The 14,257-nt window shown below is 49.7% G+C and overlaps 1 protein-coding gene across 1 annotated transcript in view; it reads right to left on the reverse strand.

Moving 5' to 3' along the window:
• Positions 1 to 11,561: 11,561 nt before the first annotated feature.
• Positions 11,562 to 14,257, reverse strand: part of SAP30BP (SAP30 binding protein) — a 31,289-nt gene continuing 28,593 nt past the window's right edge. Inside the window, exons 10-11 of the mRNA XM_068413283.1 lie at positions 13,518 to 13,602; positions 11,562 to 12,858 (exon numbers count right to left, since the gene is read on the reverse strand). Of these exons, the coding sequence (XP_068269384.1) occupies positions 12,677 to 12,858; positions 13,518 to 13,602 (267 nt within the window). The 3' untranslated portion in view covers positions 11,562 to 12,676. The remainder of the gene's footprint in view (positions 12,859 to 13,517; positions 13,603 to 14,257) is intronic.

Below are 14,257 nucleotides of genomic sequence, written 5' to 3' on the forward strand. Positions count from 1 at the left end.
CACCACTGCCGGGACGTGGCCTGTGATATTGGTGCAAAAACATGCAAGCGGCCATCCCTCAATATCAAGTGTCCTTGGAAGTGAAAACGCCGCTTTCACTTCAGAAAAGCTGCAGGGGTTTGGTTTGATTTTCATGATGACAACGACCACAGACTGTTCAGTTGTGCAAAACCACAGAATGAAGCGGAGCAGCTCCTGGCTGCACATGAACATCCCAGACCATCCCAGACCACCGCTCCAGCATTTCCCCCTGCTCTCCTCCCTCTCCCCCAGCTTTTGCCCACACCTCGGCACAGCCGACAAACCCGCTCCAGAAAGACCCCGGGAACCCCTGAACTTGGAGAAGCTGGGTACCTCCTCCCCAAAAAACAGGGGATGCTCTGAAGAAACCACTGGAGCAATGAGATGGAGAACAGGGTTGGAGAGGCTGAGCTTCATCACCCTGTCCCATCCCATCCCCATCCTCACCCCAGCAGCTCCGTGCTGGGAAGGACAAGGTTGAAGTTGGGCATCGCCCTGGGGTGGATGGGGGAGAGGGACCAAGGAGCAGGTTATGATGAGCCATGAGCCTGTGGTGGGAGCCTGGTCCCGGGGACACCGGGCAGGTTGGGGACCCAGGAGTGGGAAAGCGAGGGATATGCTCGATTCCCTCGCGCAGCCTTTCCTCCCTCCGGCGGGCATCGCCCTTTCTGTGGCTGCAGCCCCCCCGTCCTGCCGAGGGGTGCAGCGGGGCTGGGCAGGGGACTGACGCCTGGGTAGGTGGGAGGTATCTGGAGGAGCATCTGCTTGCCCATGGGTGCTGAGGACCACGGCACTTGCGGGGTGCTGGGGCGGGCAGGCGGTGCTGGTGACCATGATCAGCCTCAACACGGGGCTGGGGGTCCCGAGGGAGAGCTGATAGCGATGGGGGCAAAGCAGAAAGGCAGCTGGGTGCCTCCCCTGGGGACCCCGGTCCCGCTCCCCCGCGGCAGCCCTCGCCCTCCCTAGGCTGCTCCCTCCCCAGCACACGTGACAGCACAGAGCTCCTGGGGGCCGTGCTCCAAAACTTGGAAGTTATCAAGCCAGACCCCCAGAAAACCATCAAGAACTTGACCCACAAATCAAAGCATCGCTTAAACACGAGATCATGTTTGTCTTTGATTTTGTTTGTCCCCCCCCTCTGTTTTCCCCTTCCCCAGGTGTGCCTCTCTCCATGCCATTGTCACCGTTTGTTGCTTCCAGCAAGAAGCGGGATCTCAGCTCCCGGGTCGAGCTCCAGACCCCAGACAGCCCCCAGCATCCTCCAGTGAAGGACAAAACACCACAGGACCCAGCACGGGGACCCGCACAGAGCTGCTGGGAGCTGGGGAGTGGCCGACACCGCCCTGTGCTGGCAAAGGGCCGGTGGCTGCGGTACCGGTACCGTCCCCTCCCTCTGCCCCCCGGGCTCAGGCAGCGGGCAGCCCCGAGGGGCAGGCAGGAAAGTCAGGGCCCTGCCTGCGGGGCTGCCCGAACGCCAGCACAGCCCCAAACCCTCCCGTCCCCCTCGCGCCTCCCCACGTGCTGCTCCCGGTACATTCTCTGCTCCTTTGGCCCCACCAGACACTTTCCCTCTCCCTCCCCTCCACGGGTGCTCCTCAGCCCCCTTTTCCCCCACCTACCCCACGCCTCTCAGCTCCCTCGCACCAATCCTTCCGTCCATTTCCCTCTTTCCCATCCATCTCAGATCCACCAGCTCACAAATACTCAACACCTGCAAAGCCCACCCTGACCCCCAACTCCCCCATGGCCTTTCCCTCCAGGGACACCCCCTCCCCTCGCTCCCCCCTCGCAGGGGGGTGTGGGCAGCCACCCACTCTGCAAAACAACCTCCATGGGTTCGGCGGGTCAGAGGCACCCGCAGCCCGGCCGACCTCGTGGAGTTTCACCCGTGAAAGCTTTCCCTGGGTGCCAGCTCCAAGGCACAACCACCTTCCCCCTGGCAGCGGGGCACCCGGAGAGGGCAACCTCCAAAAACCTGCGACGAAAGGTCCCCACAGGGCTCTGCACCACGGCACCCCAACCTCCATCCCACACCCCCCACCCCGATACCTTCAGAGACAAACACGGCCCCGGGCAGTGCCGCAAAGCCCTGCTCGGTCACGAGTGTTGCCCTTCGCAGCCGGGCGAGAGGCACGAGACGGCGTCCGACAGCCAAAGCCAGAGGAAAAAGGGGGAACAAGCAGGCAGGGGGCCGAGCCCCCTCGCTCCGTGCCCTGCCCGCCTGCCCGCGCAGGGAGCCCCGCGCCTTATTGCACCCCCGGGTTAATCAACACTGCGAAATTAAAGCAAGCTGGATGCTAAAGAGCGCGGATTAATTAATTCCACAAACCTCATGAGCGCTGGGTCTGACTCAGTGTCCAAATCCTCTGCTGCAGCCTGAATAACAGGCACCCACACACCGAGCCAAGAAATTCTTCCGAAGGCAGAGGGGGAACACTCCACTTCACCGCCGTGACTTGATTTCCAGCCTTTTCTTTTCTTTTTCTTTTTTTTTTTTTGTTTTCCCTCCCTCCTCTCTATTTTCTGTCCCTTTTCTCTTTCCGGTTAAACGTCAGCTCCCAGTCCGGCGGGGAGGGCAGCCAGCCCGCGATCCCACATACCTCCCCGCAGATTTCTGCACCCTCCAGTCAAATATCGACTTTGTTCTCGCCGTCCCGGAGCTGCCGCTTCTCCCTCCCGGGGGGCTGGCGGGAAGGAAAGGTGGGAACCACAATAAATGAGATCGGATCCCAGGTGAGGACGAGTTTTATCCCAGCTGGGGAGGGAGGAGGGAGTGCCCGTGACTCAGGGGTTGGCATTCCTCCCTCGCACACCTGGCCGGGCAGGCACAGCCCGCACAGCCACCCCGGATCCTCCCTCTGCCCAAGCACCAGCCCCCAGAAGGGCTGAGCGAGCGGTGGGATGGTGGCTGCCATGCGGAGGGTGCATGGAGGGGGCTGCGGGCGATGGGCAGCGTTGGCAGCTCAGCTTCACCCACCCGCTCGGCGCAGAGCCCAGGGTGCTCCCCGTTCCCCCTCACTGGGGGTTTCTCCTCCAAATTTCCCACGGGCACAAGTTGGGGGGTGTCATCCCCAGCGCCCAGGGAGCTCCTAGCTGAAATATCAGGTAAGTTCCTGCTGCGACAACCACCACCGCGCTCCGAGCACAGCCGCGGCTCAAAGAGGATGGATCCGCATCCCGCTTTATTTGGGGCACAAGCATGACAGCCCAACTCCTCACCTCCAACAGACCTGGCTCCTGGGGCAACGCAACCCCTTGTAGCACCGTAACAGAGACCCGTCCACACCTGCTCCTATCGCATCCTACCATGGTCCAAGGAGCAGCAATCCCACCGCCACGTCCAGCCCTTCTGCCGGGCTGGATCCGAAACCCCCTCCCCAGTCAAAGGAACAGCAGAGGAGGGTTTGCAGCTCAGGAGAGGTTATTTTTTTGTGTCCTGCAGCACCCTGTTGCTTTAGAGTCTGGGGTTTATCACGGCTCAGACCCAGTCACACCTCCTGTGGTGTGGAGCGTACACAGACCGGAGCAGATGCGATGGCAGAGGCTGCATTTTAGCTCCCCGATAAATCCTCACAAGGAAAACTGAATCCCCTTGGCTTCAACACAAACAATAGCAACGGCCGGACAAAAAAGTCACATATTTCCTGCCTTTCTCAGTGAGCAAAAATACGAGCAGGGCAATTCTGGTCTCTTCATTATTAATACAGCATCACGGTAGCTGCTGATTGACTCCCTAATGATGGTGACCAAGCATGGATTCAAATGGAAGTGAAGGGCAGGATCCCTTTCACTACAAGATATAGGAAGCTCGAGTCAGTATGTATAAATGGATTAAGCCCCAGGAAAAAGGAGGATGTGCTCATGCCATAAAAAAATGCAGCAAACGGGAAGCAGGCAGGGGCGCAGCTGAAGATGGCCCAGGCGGTCTAAGTCTGGTATTTCCTAGTTTCTGAACGCTTGACTTGGCAATCTCCGCATTACCCTGGCCCTTCTGGAGATGCCATTTCCTCTATTTAAACAAAATTTCTGAAAATTAAGGAATTTGTTTAGGGTTTTTTTTTACCACAACAGATATTTACTGCAACATGAGAGCTCGAACATGAGGCTCTGATGCTTCAGCTACCACAGCGGCTGCTGGCGAAGAGCAGATCGTTGTCGTTGAGGGGCTGAAGGCAGAGGATCCTGCTCTGCCCCGGGGAGCCATGGAGGCAGCAGACAGAGGAAAGCCGGGCTTCAGTCCCTGAGACCGGAGGGGAGCATGTGCTGGTACCTGCAGACGTGTCTGCTCACCTCCCCTGATCCTCCCGCTGGTCCCATCCACCAGCAGCCCCTCATCCTACCTCCCACCTCCGCAGTTCTCCTCCCTTGGTGTTGGGGCAAGCGATGCTGCCAGACACTGGAGTTAAAAAAAGGCAATTTGAGTTACAAGCAAGAAATATATTGCTAAAAAAAAAAAAAAAAAAAAAAAAGTATTTTAGTGATGGCTCCCCAACAGGACCCCTGGAGCCAACCAGAAAAGCTGGGGAGCAGCCAGCTTCCACCATGATCTTTGGTGTCCTTGGTTTCTGGATGTCCTCCTTTCTCCACCTGAGTTGGAGGACGTGTATGTTGCCTCCTGTCAAGTATCTTTGGTCTCACCTACAGACACTCTGACAGCCCCAGGGCCACCTGATATCATCTTCCTCCCCTTCATGCCAGCAGTCTGGAGGAGCAAGGACCAGGAGGAGCCCATTTACTCACCATGGGTGCTGCCAGAAGAGCCAGAGATGTTCATTTTCCACCTTTCTTTGAAAAGCGTCCCCCCAGTCCCTAACAGATCTCCAAGCAAACGGGGCATGAATTTTCCCAGAGGTTTGTAACGGGGTTGCATTTAAGGAGACATTTGCAGGGCTGATAAAAGGCACTTCTCTGATATCAAGACAATTCCACCATCAAACTTTAAGGCACCAAAGCAGAGAGGAATTATAAATTCTCAGTAAAGGGTCATAAGAATTTAACAGGTTTTAATTTCATCTTTTTTTTTTTTTTTAAAAAAAATATTGTTGTTTTATGGGTTCTTCCACCAGAGATGAACACCTGGTGAGCTCAAGCTTTTGCCGCTGTTCCATACCTCTCACCCACTGCCTGCTGGGTCGGGCTTTTGCTGCACAAATCTGCTGTTCTAAATAACAGAGAACAGGGACTTTGGAGAGGCAGGATCAGCAGATCTGGCTGCAGACGGCTCCACCAAAGCTCACAAGCGCATACGTGGTGGACCTCACGTTTATGAATCAGTGATTTTCTGCTGTGGCAACGTGGCTAAAAATTTTTGCCCTAGGAGTGAAAACAAGTCATTTTTATAGCTCACACTAAATTATTGTGCTCTCTGCTGAGACTACCAGTCCGAGTGACAATTACTGATAATTACAAGTGGTTTTAGGGTTAATTCTTTTCTTCTTTTTTTAATGCCACGCCAGCTCATACAGAACTTTTCTTCTTTCTGTCCTGCTACCGCAGCGTGCCCAGAGATGGCTCTGGGGCTTTTTCTAGGTCTCTGCTGAGCACTTACAGCCGAGATCCTGCTGCTGGAGCACATTCATTCCCTTTTTGAATTCTGCAACAACACACACTGCTAAAAGAAAAATAAACACTTGATCCCATAGCTGCACTGTACGCAGTGTTAGCAATATCCCGCTATCTAGCATAAATTTAAGGAATGCTTAATAATGTATTACTAATGTACATTAACGTGCACATAATTTATTGCACTAAATTATGCTTAATATAATTAACCAGGTAATTAAAAGTGCAGGATTAAATCCTCCAATGTTCTCTTCCTCAGCCTTTCCCCTAGGACAGCATTAACTACGCGTGTCCGTTGTTTTGCGATGGACGTTCCATGTCATAAACACGTACCTAAAAAGAAAACCTCGTTGCTGAACGTCACTGATGTCCATTTGCCCCCTGGATGGACAGGCAGCAAGAGGTAACTGAGCCACTGAAACAACGCAAGAGGAAAATGTTAGTAAAGGATCCAGGATAAAACTTCAGCCTACCACAACCCTAACACCCATCCAGAGAAAACAGGACCTTCCCGGGTTACATTAGCATCTCACCCAGCTGCCAAAGCGCTGACAACACACTGATATTATGTTTGAAAGATTTTGCAAGACAGCCCACCTCTCCTCCCGGTTTGTGTTAGCTGGCCCCACACAAGACACCCAATAACGTGGGTGAGAGTCTCGCGAGGAGCCAGCCAACCCAAACCGGGAGCGAAGGTGGACTGTCACCTTTTGCCATGGTCTCCAGGCACTGCGAGAGGTTACGCAAAGAGGAGAGAGATTAAAAGTACCAGCAGCTTCACCTGTTATTGCTGCACCAAAAGGCAGGTTCATTTTCTTCCTAATGCTGGATCATACAGACATGGTGGAGGACAGACAGACAGACGCCTTCTACGTGAAAAGGCAAAACCTTTTCTTGTGAAATCCCGGTGCTTTGCTGTTTACTGGCAACCGAAAGCACGAGCCCAGCCTCAGCCAAAGACAAGTTTCAGATAAACAAAGACTAAATATTGGAAGTCATCAGTGTCCGTGGTTCTCGCTTAGAACAAAAGGAAGGAAGTTGAATACAAACAGCCAGAGAAACAGCAGCGCACAGCAAGGCTCGGAGGTGGAAAACCGCTCTGTAAGAGCAAGGCGTGACTGTGCTGGTGTAAACGCTCCCCAAAAGGAAGAGACTTTGGTGGAACCTCACAGCACCTTCGTGGGTCTTGCGCCTCAACAGCGATTTATTTATTTTAACGTTAGACAGTCCTAGAGAGCCCTGCTGAAAGCCTCTCTCTTTCACAGAATCACAGAATCAACCAGGTTGGAAGAGCCCTCTGGGATCATCGAGTCCAACCATTGCCCTGACACCACCATGTCAACTAGACCATGGCACTAAGTGCCATGTCCAGTCTTTTCTTAAACACCTCCAGAGATGGTGACTCCACCACCTCCCTGGGCAGCCCCTTCCAATGTCTAATGACCCTTGCTAAGAAGAAATGCTTCCTAATGCCCAACCTGAACCTCCCCTGGCGAAGCTTGAGGCTGTGTCCTCTTGTCCTATCGCTAGTTGCCCGGGAGAAGAGGCCGACTCCCACTTCACTACAACCTCCCTTCAGGTAGTTGTAGACTGCAATAAGGTCACCTCTGAGCCTCCTCTTCTCCAGGCTAAACACCCCCAGCTCCCTCAGCCGTTCCTCGTAGGTCAGACCCTCCAGACCCTTCACCAGCTAAGTTGAAGTCTTTCACCCTTTCTCTGGAGGTAACAACTCCGGGCTCTCCTGGGCTCACACGTTTAACAGGAGCGAGCAGCCCATACCCTTCAGTAACTTTCTGGGCACACTGCAAAGACCATGTGTACAAGGGGCTCTGCAGAAAGCTACAGCTGCTTCTCCCCTGCGATGAAGAGCTGGGAAGGAGCTCGTGCAGGTGTCAGCTGGCCAGACGCCGGCTGAAGCAATCACCTCCACACTGCTAGAGCTGGCTGTGTCACTGGCAAAGCCTTGACGTGGCCCAAAGCCTTGGCAAGGAAGACTTTTTCTTTTATTTTTTTAAAGTCTCAGTAAATAACCCTCATAAAACAGCCTGTGCAGCAGCAATCCAACTAAAACATAGCTTCAGGTGCTCACATTTTACAGTTTGAGGTGGGGCTGGCAAGGGCTGCCCCTCCCCACCTGCTCTTTCGGTTGGGCAGCGCCCAGTGAGACACGAAGTGAAAAGCAAGTCCTGAACACACAAAATCCCTTCCCACAACAGCATCAAAGGAGGGCAGATCTCTAAATCACAACAAGCAAATAGGAAAGAAAATCAACACCTCAGGGCATGGAGGTGGGAGAAGAGACTTCAGAAGGACGGGCGAGAGCAGAACCAGCTCTGCCAAGGATGACTTCACCACAGCAGCTCTCCTCCCTCCACCGAGCAGCCTGGTGAGGCAGAGACACACACTTGAACGTTGACTTTCAGCTAAGACAAACCTACTCAAGCTGGGAGACACCCATGCTTAAAAAGGTGGTAAGCCGAGAAGCGCCGTGGTTTTCAGGCGGCATGAGTGTGTAATTCTCAGAATAAAGAATAATGAAAACGAGCCCAGCGTTACTCTCCTGCGTACAGCTAGTGTCTCCTTGGGAGGAGAGGTAAGAATGAGTATCTACACCTTTTAGGAGTCAGAAGTGCAGCCTGAGCAATCAGTATTGCAGCAGCAGCACAAGAACCTTGTACCCGTGTAAGCTGCGAGTTTGCATTATTGCAGCTCAGACGCAGCATGCAGTTCTTAGGGGCTATTTAAAACAGGTACTTAAAACACTCAGCGGGTCCCTCCAGCCCTCCCGTGCTCAGCAGCCATCACACAGCCCTGATGTGACAACACCCATCCGGATTTCTAGCAAGCAAACTAGTCAAACCTCCCGTTTAAGGGCTTCAGGCCGTGGCTTCAGGGGCCAGGACAGGATCCTTCCCCCTCAGGATGCTGCTCTTGCCCACCTGATGCTCCCTCCACCTTCCCCTGGTGCACCAGCTGACCACAGCCAAGTGCAAGCCACCAACCTGTACCATTACATTCTCAGAGGTAGGAAAGAGGCTTTTTTCCTAGAACTGTAGTTTCCAACCTGTGTATCCATCTATCACTTCCGATAGCAACACGCACAACACGCACGATAAACAAGAGCAGCGAGCCATTGTACTGGCTGCAAGTTTGTCATACAATGGCTGGTGTCTCCGCTCCAGCTTCTTGGAATGGAGAGAGAAAAAACTAAATGCATGTTTCAAGTTGCTTTCTCCGCTGTGGACAGCAAACACTCGGTCACGAGAGCTCCAGGGTTAGCTGCCAGAGCGCAGCCCAGCTCAGACAGGTCTCTTGCAGATGCCTGTTACTGCAGGAGTTTGAAAACTGCTGCTCCAGGTGCCTCCCGGCCGTCTCCGCTCTGCATGCTTCAGCCGAACCAGTTTTAGGAAATTTTCTCCTTATCCCTCCATGTAGCATCATCAAACCCTGCTGACCAGCACCTTCCTATTGCTCCGGAGTTGTGGGGTGTTGTCACTCCCTGCCTGCAGGGCAGGAGCTACATGAGCAGCGTTTCTTAGCTCTGGTTGTAAAGTCTGCGAAGAAACCAGAGGTTTGGAATGACTATGGATACTGCAGAGCAAGAAGGAAGAGGGTGCATGGAAGAGGAAGGGGATGGGGTGCCAGGATGTGTGATACAAATAAGATACTTGCATTTAAACAATGTCCAATAGCTTCTGTAGTTAAACGATTCATCCCCAAGAACTTCAGCAGCTGCCCTGGGTCAGGTGCTGAGCAGCAGGCTGGAGCCCACCTTCACACTCACAGTTGCAGACGGCACTTTATTTTTTTATCTATTTTTTTTAATCAAGTCCTTTTTCTCTTCCTGCAAACCTATTCAGCCAGTTCGTGTTCAGCTGCATTCTGATAGCAGCTTTCAAAAAAAAAATACATTCACACACACTTTCCTTTGCTACTCCTCTCCCCTGATACGGCAGGGCATACAGAGAAACAAGTGCTGACACGCTTCACTAGGTGCATAAATAATATTTCCTTGTAATCAAGCTAATTCATCTAGCACAGTTGTTCCTGGTTAGGATCAAGAATTACTTTTACTGCATTATCAGTCAGATGCAGTTATTCACTTCCATGGATGACGGTCTTTCCACTTTACTAGAGGAAGTGAGGAATCAAGCAGAAGTAAGAGTCAGGAAGGAGTTTCACATCATGGTGGTGTAAACGGTCTGAAAAAACCTGCATCTGCAAGGGGTTTTCTGTCCGCCAGGAGACAGTGACCACTTCTGATCCAGCTTGACAAGGACTCATAAGACATTAGGCAAAAGACAGTTCTTACAAAAGGCACGAAATCTTTTCCATTATAAATTTACTTAATCTGTAAATCTGGTTAAATTAACGCAGTCTCATCAGCCTCTCCTGCTTTGTGTTTACCACCAGTTACAGCCATAGACGGGACAGAGGGAGGGGGATGCACAAGAGTGGCTGGTACCTCTGGCACTTGGCTGCATTTCTGTGTACTGGCACATGTCCCATTGAGATATTTAACCTCAATCAACTTCAGACTTGCTCACAGCACGCATGCTAAGGATACTCATTCCTCACGAGAGGAATGTTAGTTGTTCTAGAAGCCCAGACACACCTCCCACTCCTCTTCACAGGAGTAGACAATTGCAGTGATCCTTCTGATGCCCAAAGTTTGTCATGAATCTATAGTCTGAGAGAAACTGCAGCAGCTGGTGCCCACCTTGCCGCAGTTTTACTGTTGTACCTTCATTGACAGGTTGTTCAGCAGGACTTTAAAATAGATTTTTATACCATACAAGTTTTAAACAGGCTGGAATTGTACAAGACATTCTAGACAGGAGTTACCTTATGGAGCTGCAAAGTTACCTAATGGCTTGTATTTCCCACCACAAGTACGTCCTTGGCTTTAGAGGAAACCCCTGAAAACTCTGTTCCTCAAGGCAAGGAAATAAACACCTCAAATAGCTGAGGTGCAATGGTTCATCCTCTGCAGAACACGTAACAGTCACAAAACAGAAGACACCCCTCAGTCAAAGGGGCTGTTACGATCTTCCATAGGATGAGGATGGAGTTAAGGCTTGCAGGAATCAAGTCAGAAGCCCAATGCAGAGTAATTTAACAGAAGAGATGTTTCCATCTTGTTATTTTCATGCCTTTCAATAATTCGTCGTTTTAAAAAAAAGAACAATTCCACTGCCTCCCCAGTTTCCCACACTACAGTCTCCTCAGTCCCCTGGTTTCTCCCCCATGAGCCTTCCTGGATACACAGATGATTTTTAAAAAGCCAAAACAACTGCCAAGACAAAGCATTTAACACATTTTAAAAATATTTAAAAGCAGGAAACCAACCTTTTATTCCTTCCTGAAGTCTCCATAAATGCAAAGCCTGGATCAGGAGTGACATAATGTATATAAAAACCTGAAAAAGCAACACTGAATTCTAAGAAATTTACACTTTCATTGATCTAGCAACTGTCTCTCCTATCCCTGCTTATGCACTAGAAAACACAGGTAGAAATTTAAAACAATGGGAAACAGAAAAATCACTGGATCTGAAAAGTCATGATCTCAGAATTAAAGACAATTTAAATAATTCAGAGTGACAACTGCAAAGAAAAAGGTCCAGGTTGTTGCTCTACACCAATGGAACAATTCAAGCTATTTATCCCACCTACCTCAAAACAACGAACAAACCACTTCATTGCTGTTGAGCTCCTTTTTAGGAGACTGGCCTCTATCCATGAGAGTTTTATGAAAGACCCAGGTGCTAACACTAGAAAGTAACTTTTGAAGAAGTTTAAGATGCAGGAACAGGTTTGAAAAAATAAGCATGAAGAACAGCTGAATTACCAACTATTTCTGAACATCCTCTACAACAAAAGTATCTTGAATCAAAACCAGTTTAATGCCTCAATATATTCCCCCCCCCTCGCCCCACAGAGTTTGAGATTTTAAAAAAAAAAACCATAATGTGAAAAAACCTTCATGCCACCCCCACTGTCATAGAATTGTTACACACTCACCTAATGGTATATGTAACCCAAAGCACAACAAACAGATACTGATTCTCCCTCGCCAAGATGAGAAATGCAGACACATGAATTACACCAGAGGTTTTTTTTAAAGCCTTTTCTATTTTTATAATAATTTTTTTGCTACACAGGTAAGAAGATTTATACAATAAAATTTTCAACTGAAAATACTTTTTCACAACAGTGGAGCAAGCAGTAACTGCCGTGTGTGCATTTCACAGTACGTCACTATCTAGCACAATGATGGACAATATCACAATCAAGATCAGACATTCTCCTCTGCTTATCTGCTGTCCAATCTCATCCCACGGCAACGGAGGAGTTATCTTTGCAAAGGAGTTCACAAATCAAACCTCTAGAGCTTATGGGGTCTGCATAGAAATCTCCATCCCTGCAAGATGGTAACAAGACTATTTCAGGACAGTTTCCTCAACAGTTCAGCTATTTAACACGTGATCACTAAGATCTACACAGATATGCACACGGGTAGCAGATGTCAGTACAGTAACAGTGAGTCTACACTCATAGACGTAGATCACTTCAAGTCTCTGCTAAGCATCTGAAGATGGACACTGACCCATTGTCTCTGCTTTAATTCCCTTGGAACTGAGTTAGCGTACACGAGGGAGGTACATACCACGAGCTGCTAGCAGCCTTTCAGCGTCACCTGGAATACACAAGGGTAACACTGATACTCCTTCACTACTTGCCTTTTTTTTTTCTCCCCTAAACCAGACTTGGAAGTAGGAAAGAAGAACCCAACGCAGTAATTTAATAAGCTAACTTTTACAAGCTGACTCCAGATAGCACCTTCCTCCAGCACAACACACACAGACTGGTTCTTCCCACAGCAAGAAAAGGCAGAGGCATTTTCGGCAGAGGTCCATTCCTGTGGGCACACAGCTGGCATGCCTGCTCCTGCCCCCATTCTTTCAAAAGGGAACTGTGGTTTGTTTCAAAGAATCTTGTCATCTTTTACCAAAGGCGAAAGCTACCCCTCCCTTCTGAGAACAATGGCTTCAATGACAATTAAGTCCAAAAATCCAGGCCCAGCACATCAGTCACTGCTTTGCCTTTTTCACAATGGTGCCAACAGCTGATATGACTGTAGTTTTGGATCCACTTGCGCTGGTTGTCACTGTGACAACGCCTGGCAGTGTCGCAGTAGTGGTGAGGATGGTGGGCTGAGCTATCGTTGTTACAGGGATGGCTGAGTCCCACTTGCTCTTCCTCTTCTGGGCATCTGTGAATTTGATTAGATCAAGCAAACAAGGATTAGCATTATGTTAAAGGTCACCAATCCCTTCGTAACACCCTGTCTTGTCAACTCTTAACGTACCACTGCTTGACTAGACAACTTTCCCTCACATTAACTTCAGCATACACTGGCAGCAAATGTTGAGGAGGAAAGGCAACTTTATACCTCAAGAGTCAAAGTAAAACTCTACACCTGAAGTCGAGCCAAATGAGAGACAAGTTCACTCCCTGCCCCAAAGCATATTTAATTTTAACAGAGTAGACGTATCTCCATTGCTCAGGCACGGGCACAGGACACATTCATCAGCTTCCAGTGTTTTTTCTCCCTTCCTCCCAGTTTAAAAGGCAGGAGAACGATTTTGTCTTTCCAAATCTCTTCAGATGTATCAGTCCCAACAACACTCTACAACCATGAACATCAGCAGGTTTCTTGACCTGCTAATGAACCTCTTCACTATCCAACCTGTCTCCTAAGCTTTCATTGCAGAAGGACAGCCATGGAATACAGGGACTAGAGAAAAGCTAGTCTGTCAGCTCCTGGAAGGGACACTATTACACAATCAATCAGGAGCCTTCAGGGTTTCCAGGACACACTAATCCCAGCATTACTGCAGCTTAATAGGTACAATCACAACTGGTCTTTACCTCCCACAGTGGTACTGGCTGTTGTGGTTGTTGTAGAAGCAGCACTTGTTGTTGTACCCTTTTTAGTGCCAGTCACAAATTCAATCTGGGAAGGGAGAGACACAGGAGAAAGGGAAGATGATAAAAATGAATTGTTAACGTACATAGTCTTTTTTTAACCCACATCACTTCTCTATGTTTCTAAGAACAGCTTTAATGTCATGTAAGACATTGGCCTCTGAGCTGACTGTCGTGCAGGAAGATGTAGACCTCAGGCCAAAGCATACTGAAGTCACAATCATCACGGATTCCTGCAACCCAGCTCCTAAGTCAGATACAATAAAAGTGTGTTTGTTAATTGGTATAAGCACAGGAATTTGATATAACTCAGAAAGGATAGATCCTGGTCACTACAGAATGTATTTATACAGTTACAAGTTCCTGTTCTTTTTCCTTTAAGAAACATGCAAGACAAGTCCCTACCTGCACGATTTACTGCGACTGCATCATAGCAGGAAACCTAGCAACGAGAGCTCCAACAGCATGCAGTCTCATATTTTCAAAACTGCAGATATGGGCAAGGACGTAACCAGATACCTGGGTTACTGTGCAAAAAACAAGCAGCAAGACACAGCACGCACTGCAAGAAAAAAATACCTCCACGTACCAAATATGGAAGGAGCCTTCTGCCAGATTAGATGGAATCTCTAACATTAGACAGTTTTCTAATGCCAGCCACTAGCTTAAAGGCAACACCACTG

Source organism: Nyctibius grandis, chromosome 15 (assembly GCF_013368605.1).
Source record: "Nyctibius grandis isolate bNycGra1 chromosome 15, bNycGra1.pri, whole genome shotgun sequence".
Taxonomy (NCBI): domain Eukaryota; kingdom Metazoa; phylum Chordata; class Aves; order Nyctibiiformes; family Nyctibiidae; genus Nyctibius; species Nyctibius grandis.